The 12,138-nt window shown below is 48.5% G+C and overlaps 1 protein-coding gene across 1 annotated transcript in view; it reads right to left on the reverse strand.

Moving 5' to 3' along the window:
• The window catches only part of arfgef3 (ARFGEF family member 3), a 170,000-nt gene extending 158,084 nt beyond the window's left edge, over nucleotides 1-11,916 (reverse strand). Inside the window, exon 1 of the mRNA XM_070889111.1 lies at nucleotides 11,492-11,916. Coding sequence (XP_070745212.1) covers nucleotides 11,492-11,576 — 85 coding nt within the window. The 5' untranslated portion in view covers nucleotides 11,577-11,916. The remainder of the gene's footprint in view (nucleotides 1-11,491) is intronic.
• Nucleotides 11,917-12,138: the final 222 nt, after the last annotated feature.

Here is a 12,138-nt window from a genome sequence, read left to right on the forward strand (position 1 = left end):
GTGCTGGGGCGGCCCAACGTCGTGAAAGGTGCAATATAAATCCAAGTCATTCTCTCTTTACTGTCAGCCGTGTCTCAGTGGGTGACTCCCTCGCCTCTGAGTCAGAAGGATGTGAGTTCAAGTCCCACACTCGAGACATGAGCACAAAATCAAGGCTGACTCTCCAGTGCAGTACTGAGGGAGTGCTCCGCTGTTGGAGGTGCCGTCTTTCGGGTGAGATGTCAAACTGAGGTCATGTCTGCTCTCTCAGCTGGATGTTAAGGATCCCACGGCACTATTTTGAAGGAATAGCCATTGTCACATTGCTGTTTGTGGGAGCTTGCTGTGCGCAGTTGGCTGCTGTATTTCCTACATTACAACAGTGACTACACTCCAGAAGTACTTCATTGGCTGCAAAGCACTCTGGGACATCCTGAGGTTGTGAAGGGTGTTATATAAATGCAAGTCTATCTTTCTTTCTAAGGCAGGCACACCAGTTGGCTACAGCTCTGCACGCCCTGGCTCTGGGTCGGGTACAGTGACCGACTGCGTCAGTGACCTCTGGGCCCACCTCCTGCCATCTATCGATCTCCGCGACAGACACATAAGCATTTGACAAATGGGGGAAGGAAAAGAGAGATGGGAAGCTGGGAGACCCTTTCATTGTGACGATTAAATCTCCAAGTGATGCCGGCAGGTGTTTACACCTTTGTGCTGATAAACATATTTTTTTTAAACTTGAGGTGCGACTTCTATTTTTTAAATTAATTCTCGTGATATGGGCGTCGCTGGCAAGGCTGGCATTTATTGCCCATTCCCAGTTACCCCGAGAAGGTGGTGGCGGGCCTTCTACTTGAACCTCTGCAGTCTCACGAGGACACTGCCCCGTTAATTTTGCTTAAAAGAAAAACTTCCATTTATATAGCGCCTTTCATGATCACTGCTGCCAGACATCCCAAAGCATTTTACAGCCAATGAAGTACTTTTGGAGTGTAGTCATTGTTGTAATGTAATTTGCGCAAAGCAAGCTCCCACAAACAGCAATGTGATAATGACCAGATAATCTGTTTTAGGGATGTTGGTTGAGGGATCAATATTGGCCACAACACCAGGGATAACTCCCCTGCTCTTATTCGAAGTAGTGCCATGGGATTTTTTTTAGAGAGCAGATATGGACTTAGTTTAACATTTCATCAGAAAGACGGCACCTCCGACAGTGCAGCACTCCCTCAGCACTGCATTTGGAGTGTCAGCCTAGATTTTGGACTCAAGTCTCTGGAGTGGGACTTGAATCCACATAGAAATTTAGGGCCCAAGTTTCCACATGATTTGCACCTGATTTTTAGGAGCAACTGGTGGAGAACGGACTATCTTAGAAATCGCAATTCTCCACATTTTTTTTTCTGCAGTTCTAGTCAGGTAGAACAGTTCTACTTTGGAACAGAATTTTTTCTTCAAAAGGGGGCGTGTCCAGCCACTGACGCCTGATTTGAAAGTTTCCAGTGAAAACGTACTCCAAACTAACTTAGAATGGAGCCAGTGAAGATTTTTGTAGAACTGAAAAAACCTGTTCTACACATTAAAAAATAAGGCGCAGGTTACAAATCAGGCGTCCAGAACGAGGTGGGGGGGGAGGGAGGGGAAGGGAACTCATTAAATTCTACAATCAATCCTTATTTATACTTATACAAATATTATACAAATAAATCCAACCTGAATAAACATTTATAAGCAAAGAAAAGATTAAATAAACCACCTTCCTACCTGTGTGAAAGTGCTTCAGCCAGGGAGAATGGTGCAGCAAGCCTCACAAAACGAGGGAGCCGACCGAACGCGGGTGGGGGAGGAGGGAGCCGACCGAACGCGGGTGGGGGAGGAGGGAGCCGACCGAACGCGGGTGGGGGAGGAGGGAGCCGACCGAACGCGGGTGGGGGAGGAGGGAGCCGACCGAACGCGGGTGGGGGAGGAGGGAGCCGACCGAACGCGGGCGGGGGAGGAGGGAGCCGACCGAACGCGGGCCGGTGGGGGAGGAGGGAGCCGACCGAACGCGGGCAGGGGGTGGGGGGGGAGGGAGCCGACTGAACGCGGGCCGGCGGGGGAGGAGGGAGCCGACCGAACGCGGGCGGGGGGTGGGGGGGGAGGGAGCCGACCGAACGCGGGCCGGCGGGGGAGGAGGGAGCCGACCGAACGCGGGCCGGCGGGGGGGGAGGGAGCCGACCGAACGCGGGCGGGGGGTGGGGGGGGAGGGAGCCGACTGAACGCGGGCGGGGGGTGGGGGGGGAGGGAGCCGACTGAACGCGGGCGGGGGGTGGGGGGGGAGGGAGCCGACTGAACGCGGGCGGGGGGTGGGGGGGGAGGGAGCTGACCGAACGCGGGCGGGGGGGGGGGGGAGGAAAAAAACTAATTTAGATAGTACCCGCCCCCTCCCACTTACAAAATCGGCGCGAGTGTAGGCTCCGCCCCCCTGGGCGCCACGCCAAGCAGACAAGGAGCTGCAAAGCGCTCCAGAATCGCGCGTTTTTTTTCCGCCGCCGTTTCAGGCGCGAAAAACGGGCGCCCAGCTCGGAGGGGCGCCCGTTTTTTATCATGTGGAAACTTGGGCCCATAGGAACATAGAAAATTACAGCGCAGAAGGAGGCCATTTCGGCCCATCGTGTCCGGGCCGGCCAACAATGAGCCACACGGCCCTCGGTCAGCAGCCCTGAAGGTTACATATAAACCTATGAACAATGAACAATGGCGGAAAGGTAAAGAGCACCCAGCCCAACCGGTCCGCCTCACACAACTGCAACACCCCTTGCACCGAAACATTCTACACTCCACCCCAACCGGAGCCATGTGATCTCCTGGGAGAGGCAAAAACCAGGCCAAGTGGGGGAAAACAAATCTGGGAATATTACACTCTGACCCATCCAGGCGATCGAAACTATTCCAGGAGATCACCCTGGCGTATTGGATTCCCTGCAGTAGTTACCATTGTATCTGCACAACCTGCTCACTCAGAGGTGAGAGTGCTACCTACTGAGCCACAGCTGACACAAGGCAGAAACGTTCCTTGGAAGCAGGGTTCCTGCTAACATGCCCGGCCGTGCAGTGGTCTGGAAGTCCCACGCAGCCCACTCACCGGCTTTTACATGGAAGAAACCGCAGATGTGTGAAAATTTGAATGGGCCGCGCAGCCATTTAGAGCTCTAAAAATTCGAGGGAACATTGCCTGCAATGTGAAACCGCTTCATGCAAAGGATGATAAAAGATGTACAGAATAATCTTTCAGGGAGGGATAGCAGAGACACAGACTTTAGGGGGCACTCAAAATGCAGTTGGTCATCAGGCTGGACTAGAAAGATAGTTTCTGATCGGCCGAAGTGCCTGTTCCCTTCTCTGATTTCTCTTGCATTCTTCTAAGTTGGTTAAGTGCACTGCCTGGCAGGCCATAGAGATGGGATATTTAAATCAGTAGGTAGGGTTAGAGGTGGGTCCCAGCATCTCCTGGCAGCCGGCTACACGTGGGGGCTGCACTAGGAGAAGCCCAGCTACCCCGCCCTCCGCAGCATGGGAGTCAAGGCTAGACAAGGGAAAGCCTGGGGGTAATTCATCTAAAAGAAAAATCACATTAAACATGGGTCATAATTGACGGCACTTTCCTGGGGCCCTCAGGTTCACTGTTACAAACAACTTGCATTTACATCAGCGCCCGTAAGGCAGTAAAATACCCCAAGTCGCTTCACAGGAGCGTTATCAAACAAAAACTGACACCAGGCCACATTGGGACAGATGATCAAAAGCTTGGACAAAGAGCCAGGGTCACTAACCAGTGGTTTGGGGACACGTTCACATTTTCTGCAAAAACCAATTGCCTGGGTAATCAGACCTGCTGATTCACGGTGACCGAATAAATCACATTTATATTGCCTGGGATTGCGGGATCTTCACTGGTATTTTGCGAGTCGGAATGCACGATCCTGACGGTTTTGCTGCAGGAACTGCAGTGGAGATTGGTGTGGTTTTATTAAAACAAAACCCCACGACAGAATGAGGAAGGGCAATGGGAGTATAACAGAGTTTATGATAGAGCCCCCCACGCCGTTCAATTGCAATATATGAGAAGATATTAAAACCGCTTCGTAATAATCTTACCATGTTTGCAACAATTTGTAGAGCTACTTTGTGCGGCTTATTAAAAAGATTAATAATAATCGGAGAAGAGTCATTTGGGAGATGTGTCTATGAGATGCTAAAACAGGAAGGTTGCCTCATTCAAATCAGTGTTGTTACTGAAAGGGGCAGGATCACTTCGTTAACACCCCTGTGCTCGCTGACCAACATTGGCTCCCGGTTAAGCAATGCCTCAATTTTAAAATTCTCATCCTCGTTTTCAAATTCCTCCATGGCCTCGCCCCTCCCTATCTCTGTAATCTCCTCTAGCCCCCAACCCTCCGAGATGTCTGCGCTCCTCTAATTCTGGCTTCTTGAGCATCCCTGATTATAATCGCTCAACCATCGGTGGCTGTGCATTCTGTTGCCTCGGCCCCAAGTTAGAAACAGAAACATAGAAAATAGGAGCAGGAGTAGACTATTCGGCCCTTAGAGCCTGCACCGCCATTCAATAAGATCATGGCTGATCATTCCCACAGTACCCCTTTCCTGCTTTCTCTCCATATCCCTTGATTCCCTTAGCTGTAAGGGCCATATCTAACTCCCTCTTGAATATATCCAATGAACTGGCATCAACAACTCTCTGCGGCAGGGAATTCCACAGGTTAACAACTCTCTGAGTGAAGAAGTTTCTCCTCATCTCAGTCCTAAATGGCTTACCCATTATCCGAAGACTATGTCCCCTGGTTCTGGACTTTCCCAACATCGGGAACATTCTTCCCGCAATCTAACCTGTCCAGTCCCGTCAGAATCTTATACGTTTCTATGAGATCCCCTCTCATCCTTCTAAACGCCAGTGAATAAAGGCCCAGTTGATCCACTCTCTCCTCATATGTCAGTCCAGCCATCCCGGGAATCAGCCTGGTGAACCTTCGCTGCACTCCCTCAATAGCAAGAACGCCCTTCCTCAGATTAGGAGACCAAAACTGAACACAATTTTCCAGGTGAGGCATCACCAAGTCCCTGTACAACTGCAGTAAGACCTCCCTGCTCCTATACTCAAATCCCCTAGCTATGAAGGCCAACATACCATTTGCCTTTTTCACGGCCTGCTGTACCTGCATGCCCACTTTCAGTGACTGATGAACCATGACACCCAGGTCTCGTTGCACCTCCCCTTTTCCTAATCTTCCGCCATTCAGATAATATTCTGCCTTCGTGTTTTTGCCCCCAAAATGGATAACCTCACATTTATCCACATTATACTGCATCTGCCATGCATTTGCCCACTCACCTAACCTGTCCAAGTCACCCTGCAGCCTCTTAGCGTACTCCTCACAGCTCACACCGCCATCCAGTTTAGTGTCATCCGCAAACTTGGAGATATTACACTCAAATCCTTCATCTAAATCGTTAATGTATATGGTAAAGAGCTGGGGGTCCCAGCACTGAGCTCTGCGGCACTCCACTAGTCACTGCCTGCCATTCTGAAAAGGACCCGTTTATCCCGACTCTCTGCTTTCTGTCTGCCAACCAGTTCTCTATCCACATCAGTACATTACCCCCAATACCATGCGCTTTGATTTTGCACACCAATCTCTTATGCGGAACCTTGTCAAAAGCCTTTTGAAAGTCCAAATACTCCACATCCACTGGTTCTCCCTTGTCCACTCTGCTAGTTACATCCTCAAAAAATTCCAAAAGAATCGTCAAGCATGATTTCCCTTTCATAAATCCATGCTGACTGGTCCGATCCTGTCACTGCTTTCCAAATGCGCTGCTATTTCATCTTTAATGATTGATTCCAACATTTTCCCCACTACTGATGTCAGGCTAACCGGTCTATAATTATCCGTTTTCTCTCTCCCTCCTTTTTTAAAAAGTGGTGTTACATTAGCTACCCTCCAGTCCAAAGGAACTGATCCAGAGTCGATAGACTGTTGGAAAATGATCACCAATGCATCCACTATTTCTAGGGCCACTTCCTTAAGTACTCTGGGATGCAGACTATCAGGCCCTGGGGATTTATCGGCCTTCAATCCGATCAATTTCCCTAACACAATTTCCCGCCTAATAAGGATATCCTTCAGTTCCTCCTTCTCACTAGACCCACTGTCCCCAAGTACATTCGGAAGGTTGTTTGTGTCTTCCTTCGTGAAGACAGAACCAAAGTATTTGTTCAATTGGTCTGCTATTTCTTTGTTCCCCATTATAAATTCACCTGAATCCGACTGCAAGGGACCTACGTTTGTCTTCACTAATCTTTGTCTCTTCACATATTTATAGAAGCTTTTGCAGTCAGTTTTTATGTTCCCTGCAAGCTTCCTCTCGTACTCTATTTCTATTTTCCCCCCTCTTAATTAAACCCTTAGTCCTCCTCTGTTGAATTCTAAATTTCTCCCAGTCCTCAGGTTTGTTGCTTTTTCTAGCCAATTTATATACCTCTTCCTTGGCTTTAACACTATCCTTAATTTCCCTTGTTAGCCATGGTTGAGCCATCTTCCCTGTTTTATTTTTACTCCAGACAGGGATGTACAATTGCTGAACTTTAAATGTTTGCCATTGCTTATCCACCATCAACCCTTTAAGCATCCTTTGCCAGTCTATTCTAGCCAATTCACGTCTCATACCATTGAAGTTACCTTTCCTTAAGTTCAGGACCCTAGTTTCCGAATTAACTGTGTCACTCTCCATCTTAATAAAGAATTTTACCATATTATGGTCACTCTTCCCCAAGGGGCCTCGCACAACAAGACTGCTAATTAGTCCCTTCTCATTACACATCACCCAGTCTAGGATGGCCAGCTCTCTAGTTGGTTCCTCGACATATTGGTCTAGAAAACCATCCCTAATACACTCCAGGAAATCCTCCTCCACCACATTGCTACCAGTTTGGTTAGCCCAATCAATATGTAGATTAAAGTCGCCCATGATAACTGCTGTACCTTTATTGCACACATCCCTTATTTCTTGTTTGATGCTGTCCCCAACCTCACTACTACTGTTTGGTGGTCTATACACAACTCCCACTAACGTTTTCTGTCCTTTGGAATTCCACAGCTCCACCTATTCCGATTCCACAGCATCCAGGCTAATGTTCCTCCTTACTATTGCATTAATTTTCTCGTTAACCAGCAACACCATCCCACCTCCTTTTCCTCTCGGCCTATCGTTCCTAAATGTTGAATACCCCTGGATGTTGAGTTCCCAGATTTGGTCACCCTGGAGCCATGTCTCCGTGATGCCAATTACATCATATCCGTTAACTGCTGTCTGCGCAGTTAATTCGTCCACCTTATTCCGAATACTCCTCGCATTGAGGCACAGAGCCTTCAGGCTTGTCTTTTTAACACACTTTGCCCCTTTAGAATTTTTCTGTAATGTGGCCCTTTTTGTTTTTTGCCTTGGGCTTCTCTGCCCTCCACTTTTACTATTCTCCTTTTTACCTTTTGCTTCTGCCTCCATTTTGTCTCCCTCTCTCTCCCTGCGTTGGTTCCCATCCCCCTGCCATGTTAGTTTAACTCCTTCCCAACAGCACTAGCAAACACTCCCCCTAGGACATTGGTTCCAGTCCTGCCCAGGTGCAGACCATCCCGATGGTACTAGTCCCACCTCCCCCAGAACTGGTCCCAATGTCCTAGGAATTTCAATCCCTCCCTCTTGCACCACTCCTCAAGCTACGTATTCATCTGAGCTATCCTGCGATTTCTACTCTGACTAGCACGTGGCACTGGTAGCAATCCTGAGATTACTACCTTTGAGGACCTACTTTTTAATTTAGCTCCTAGCTCCCTAATTTCGTCTCATAGGACCTCATCCCGTTTTTTACCTATATCGTTGGTACCTATATGCACCAAGACAACTGGCTATTCACCCTCCCTTTTCAGAATGTCCTGGACCCGCTCCGAGACATCCTGACTCTTGCACCAGTGAGGCAACATACCATCCTGGAGTCTCGGTTGCGGCTGCAGAAACGCCTATCTATTCCCCTTACAATCGAATCTCCTATCACTATAGCTCTCCCACTCTTTTTCCTGCCCTCCTGTGCAGCAGAGCCAGCCACGGTGCCATGAACTTGCTGCTGCTATTGTTCCCCCCCAACAGTACCCAAAGCGGTGTATCTGTTTTGCAGGGGGACGATCGCATGGGACCCCTGCACTACCTTCCTTGCACTGCTCTTCCTGTTGGTCACCCATTTATTATCTGGCTGAGTACCCTTTACATGCGGTGTGACCAACTCGCTAAACATGCTATTCACGTCATTCTCAGCACCGTGAATGCTCCAGAGTGAATCCGCCCCCAGCTCCAGTGCTGCAATGATGTTTGTCAGGAGCTGGAGGCGGATACACTTCCCACACGTGTAGTCGTCAGGGACACCGGGAGCGTCCCTGACTTCCCACATAGTACAGGAGGAGCATAACACGGTGTCCCAGCTGTCCTGCCATGACTTAACCCTTAGATAAACTTAATTTGGCAACAACAATGCTAAAGGTTACTTACTGATAGAGAAAAGTAAAGCTACTTACCAATCACCAGCCAATCACTTACCCCCATGGCTGTAACATCACCTTTTGATTTCCTTCGACTTTTTTTTTGCTCTGCCCCTGCTCCGACTTTGGGCCTTTTTACAGGCCTCCCCACGCTGCCTCACCGACGGTCCCTGAAATTCTGGGACATCCTCTCTAAACCTCTCCGCCTCTTTAAGATGCTCCTTAAAACCTACCTCTTTTGCCAAGCTTTTGGTCACCTGCCCTAATTTCTCCTTATGTGACACTGCATCAAATTTGGTTTTATAGCAGTCCTGTGAAGCACCTTGGGATGCTTTACTACGTTAAAGGCGCTATATAAATACAAGTTGTAGTTATTTTGCATCAGGGAACATCCTTCCCCAAATAATCCTCCGCTAAAAACTGGGCACTGAGGCAACAATACAGGACTCATGATACACCCGCATCAGGGCACAATCGATCGGGTCAGGATTATTGCGCTTAATTTTATCCCTGTTTTCGCTCCTCCTCTCCTGACTCACGCTGCGATCAAGCCTCTCGTGAGTGCTGGTTGCCTTGTGGTCCCTTGCCCGAGAGGCCATCCTTCACATCGGAGCTCTGATGGCGGGTGTTGACGGGCAATTCGACCACAGGGGGCATCATGCTCTTATCCTAGCCCCGGTGTCCCCATGCACACGTTTTCCAACAGGGGTGGGACTGGATGGTAATCAGGGGCTGGGCTTTCCTCTCGGCGACCCAGACGTACTGCGTCTGATCATGGCACTCTGACTGCCACACCCGCTCCTGCTCCCACACAGACTTGGCGGAGATCAGCCACAGAGCATAAGAACATAAGAATTAGGAGCAGGGTTGGCCATATAGTCCCTCGAGCCTGCTTCGCCATTCAATAAGTTGCTGATTTTCGACCTCAACACTTTCCCGCACGATCTCCACATCCTTTGATTTCCCGAGAATCCAAAAATCTATCTCAGCCTTGAAAATACTCAATGATTCAGCATCCACAGACCTTTGAGGTAAAGAATTCCAAAGATGCACAGCCCTCTGAGTGAAGAAATTACTCCTCATCTCTGTCTTAATCCTGAGACTATGACCTCTAGTTCTGGACTCTGCAGTCAGGGGAAACAACCTCTCAGCATCTACCATGTCAATCCCCCTCAGGAACTTATATGTTGCAATCATTCTTCTAAACTTCAGAGAGTATAGGCCCAATCTACTCAATCTCTCTTCATCGGACAACCCTCTCATCACATGAACAGAGAAAGAAAAAAAAAGAAAGACTTGCATTTATATAGCGCCTTTCACAACCACCAGACGTCTCAAAGCACTTTACAGCCAATGAAATACTTTTGGAGAGTAGTCACTGTTGTAATGTGAGGAAACATGGCAACCAATTTGCGCACAGCAAGCTCCCACATGTGATAGTAACCAGGTAATCTGTTTTTTTGTGATGTTGAGTGAGGGATAAATATTAACCAGGACACCTGGGATAATTCCCTTGCTCTTCTTCAAAACAGAACCACGTGGTCTTTTACACCCACCTGAGAGAGCAGACGGTGCCTCGGTTTAACATCTCATCTGAAAGATGATACTTCCCACAGTGCTGCATTTTCCCAGCATTGCACTGGAATATTGACTTAGATTTATGTGCTCAAGCCCCTGGAGTGGGATTTGAATCCACAATCTTCTGACTCAGAGACAAGTGTGCTACCCACTGAGCCACAGATAACACTGAGAGATCAAACTTGGGCTTTTACACATCGTATGGCTTAGTACACCACATCATGCGTTTATCTACTTAACCCTCCCCCCCCCCCCATCGCCCCCAGAACCCGAGATAACTTTCAATCCAATTTTTACATTGAAATCAAAGATTAAGTTGAGAAGGCTGTTAAAAAAACAAATGGGACTCTTGGCTTTCTAAATAGAGGTTTAGAGTTCAAAAGCCAGGAAGTTAAGCTAAACCCTTTACAAATCACTGGTTAGGCCTCAGCTGGAATATTGTTCCCAATTATGGGAACCACACTTTAGGAAGGATGTCAAGGCCTTGGAGAGGGTGTAGAGAAGATTTACTAGGATGGTACCAGGGATGAGGGACTTTGATTATGTGGCGAGCAATGAATGCCCCCTCTTATTTTTTGGGTGCGCGGTCCCTTTAAGTGGCTGCACCGCCCATTCAAATTTTCGTGCATGCGCGGTTTTTCCCGTGTAAAAGTCGTTGAGCGGCCTGTACGGGACCTCCAGACCGCTGCACGGCCACCCAGCTTAGCAGGAACATTGGTGGAGAGACTAGAGAACTGAGACTGATCTCCTTCGAGCAGAGACGGTTAAGAGGAGATGTAATCGAGATGTTCACAGTTATGAGGGATTTTGATGAGTAGATAGGGAGAAAGCGATTCCACTGGCGGGAAAGACATTTGCCAGAGGGCACAGATTTAAGATTATTGGCAAAAGAACCAGAGCAGACAATTTTTTTTTACGCAGCAATTTGTTACGATCTGCAACACACGGCCTGAAAGGGCGGTGCAGGAAGGCTTGATAGTAACTTTCAAAAATATACTTGGAAAAGGAAAAATTTTCAGGGCTATGGGCAAAGAGCACGGGGAGGGGGGAGGGGGACTAATTGGATAGCTCTTTCAAAGAGTCGGCACAGGCTCGATGGGCCGAATGGCCTCCTTCTGTGCTGTATGAATCTAAGATTAAAAACCATGCAGAAATAAAACCAGTCACATCACCAATCACACCACTGAGCTTCAGTCTGTATGTAAACATAGTTAAGTGGCTTGCAAGACTCTTAATCCTGACAGCGCTGCAGATCCCAAACCTGCAGGCAGATATCCTGTGCACATACATCAATATGTTTTAAGTTATAATAAACGAGGCTGAAAGGTCAGAGCTTGGTTGGTTCTTACCACATGCTAAGGTGCAGGCATCCCTTATAGCCTTATACTTATTCCCCGAGGCTTCCTTCGAAATCTTCTTCAAAATTTCATCCATTATTACGCCACTAAACAGCGAGGGAAAATGGGCAGGATAAATATATTTGTTTTAAACGAGCTAAATCAGGTTACGCTGTTACCTGGCGTTGCATCACTGTGCAAGCAGAGAGGCATTGAGAGGGAAAGAAATAAACCAGGCCAATGCCCCGATGGAAGGAAGCTAGGGACACGTCTCTCTGTTCTGCAAAAAAATATATAGGTAAATCACTAGAATGGGAAGAGGCGGGGTTTGCAGGCGGCTAGGACGATGTCTGACAAACAGATCCTACAGCGCTGTTGATGCACTGATGCGCTGATCAGCTGCCCAGTACCCGAGCCCGGCCGAGCACAGCATCGGCTGCCCGGCCCACTCTCATCACCATCTTCTCCGAGTGGGAGGATAAATACACACACGCTAATCCCTGACATCCGCCAAACCCTGGAACCGGAGCGCTGGAGGCGCAAAGGGATGCAGAGAGTCAGAGCGGAAAAACACACACACACACACATCTGTAGCAGAGAGAGCCAGAGCTAAAACATTGTGTAGCAGAGAGCCAGAGAGAAACCACATCTGTAGCAGA

Source organism: Pristiophorus japonicus, chromosome 9, assembly GCF_044704955.1.
Source record: "Pristiophorus japonicus isolate sPriJap1 chromosome 9, sPriJap1.hap1, whole genome shotgun sequence".
In the NCBI taxonomy this organism is placed as follows: Eukaryota; Metazoa; Chordata; class Chondrichthyes; family Pristiophoridae; genus Pristiophorus; species Pristiophorus japonicus.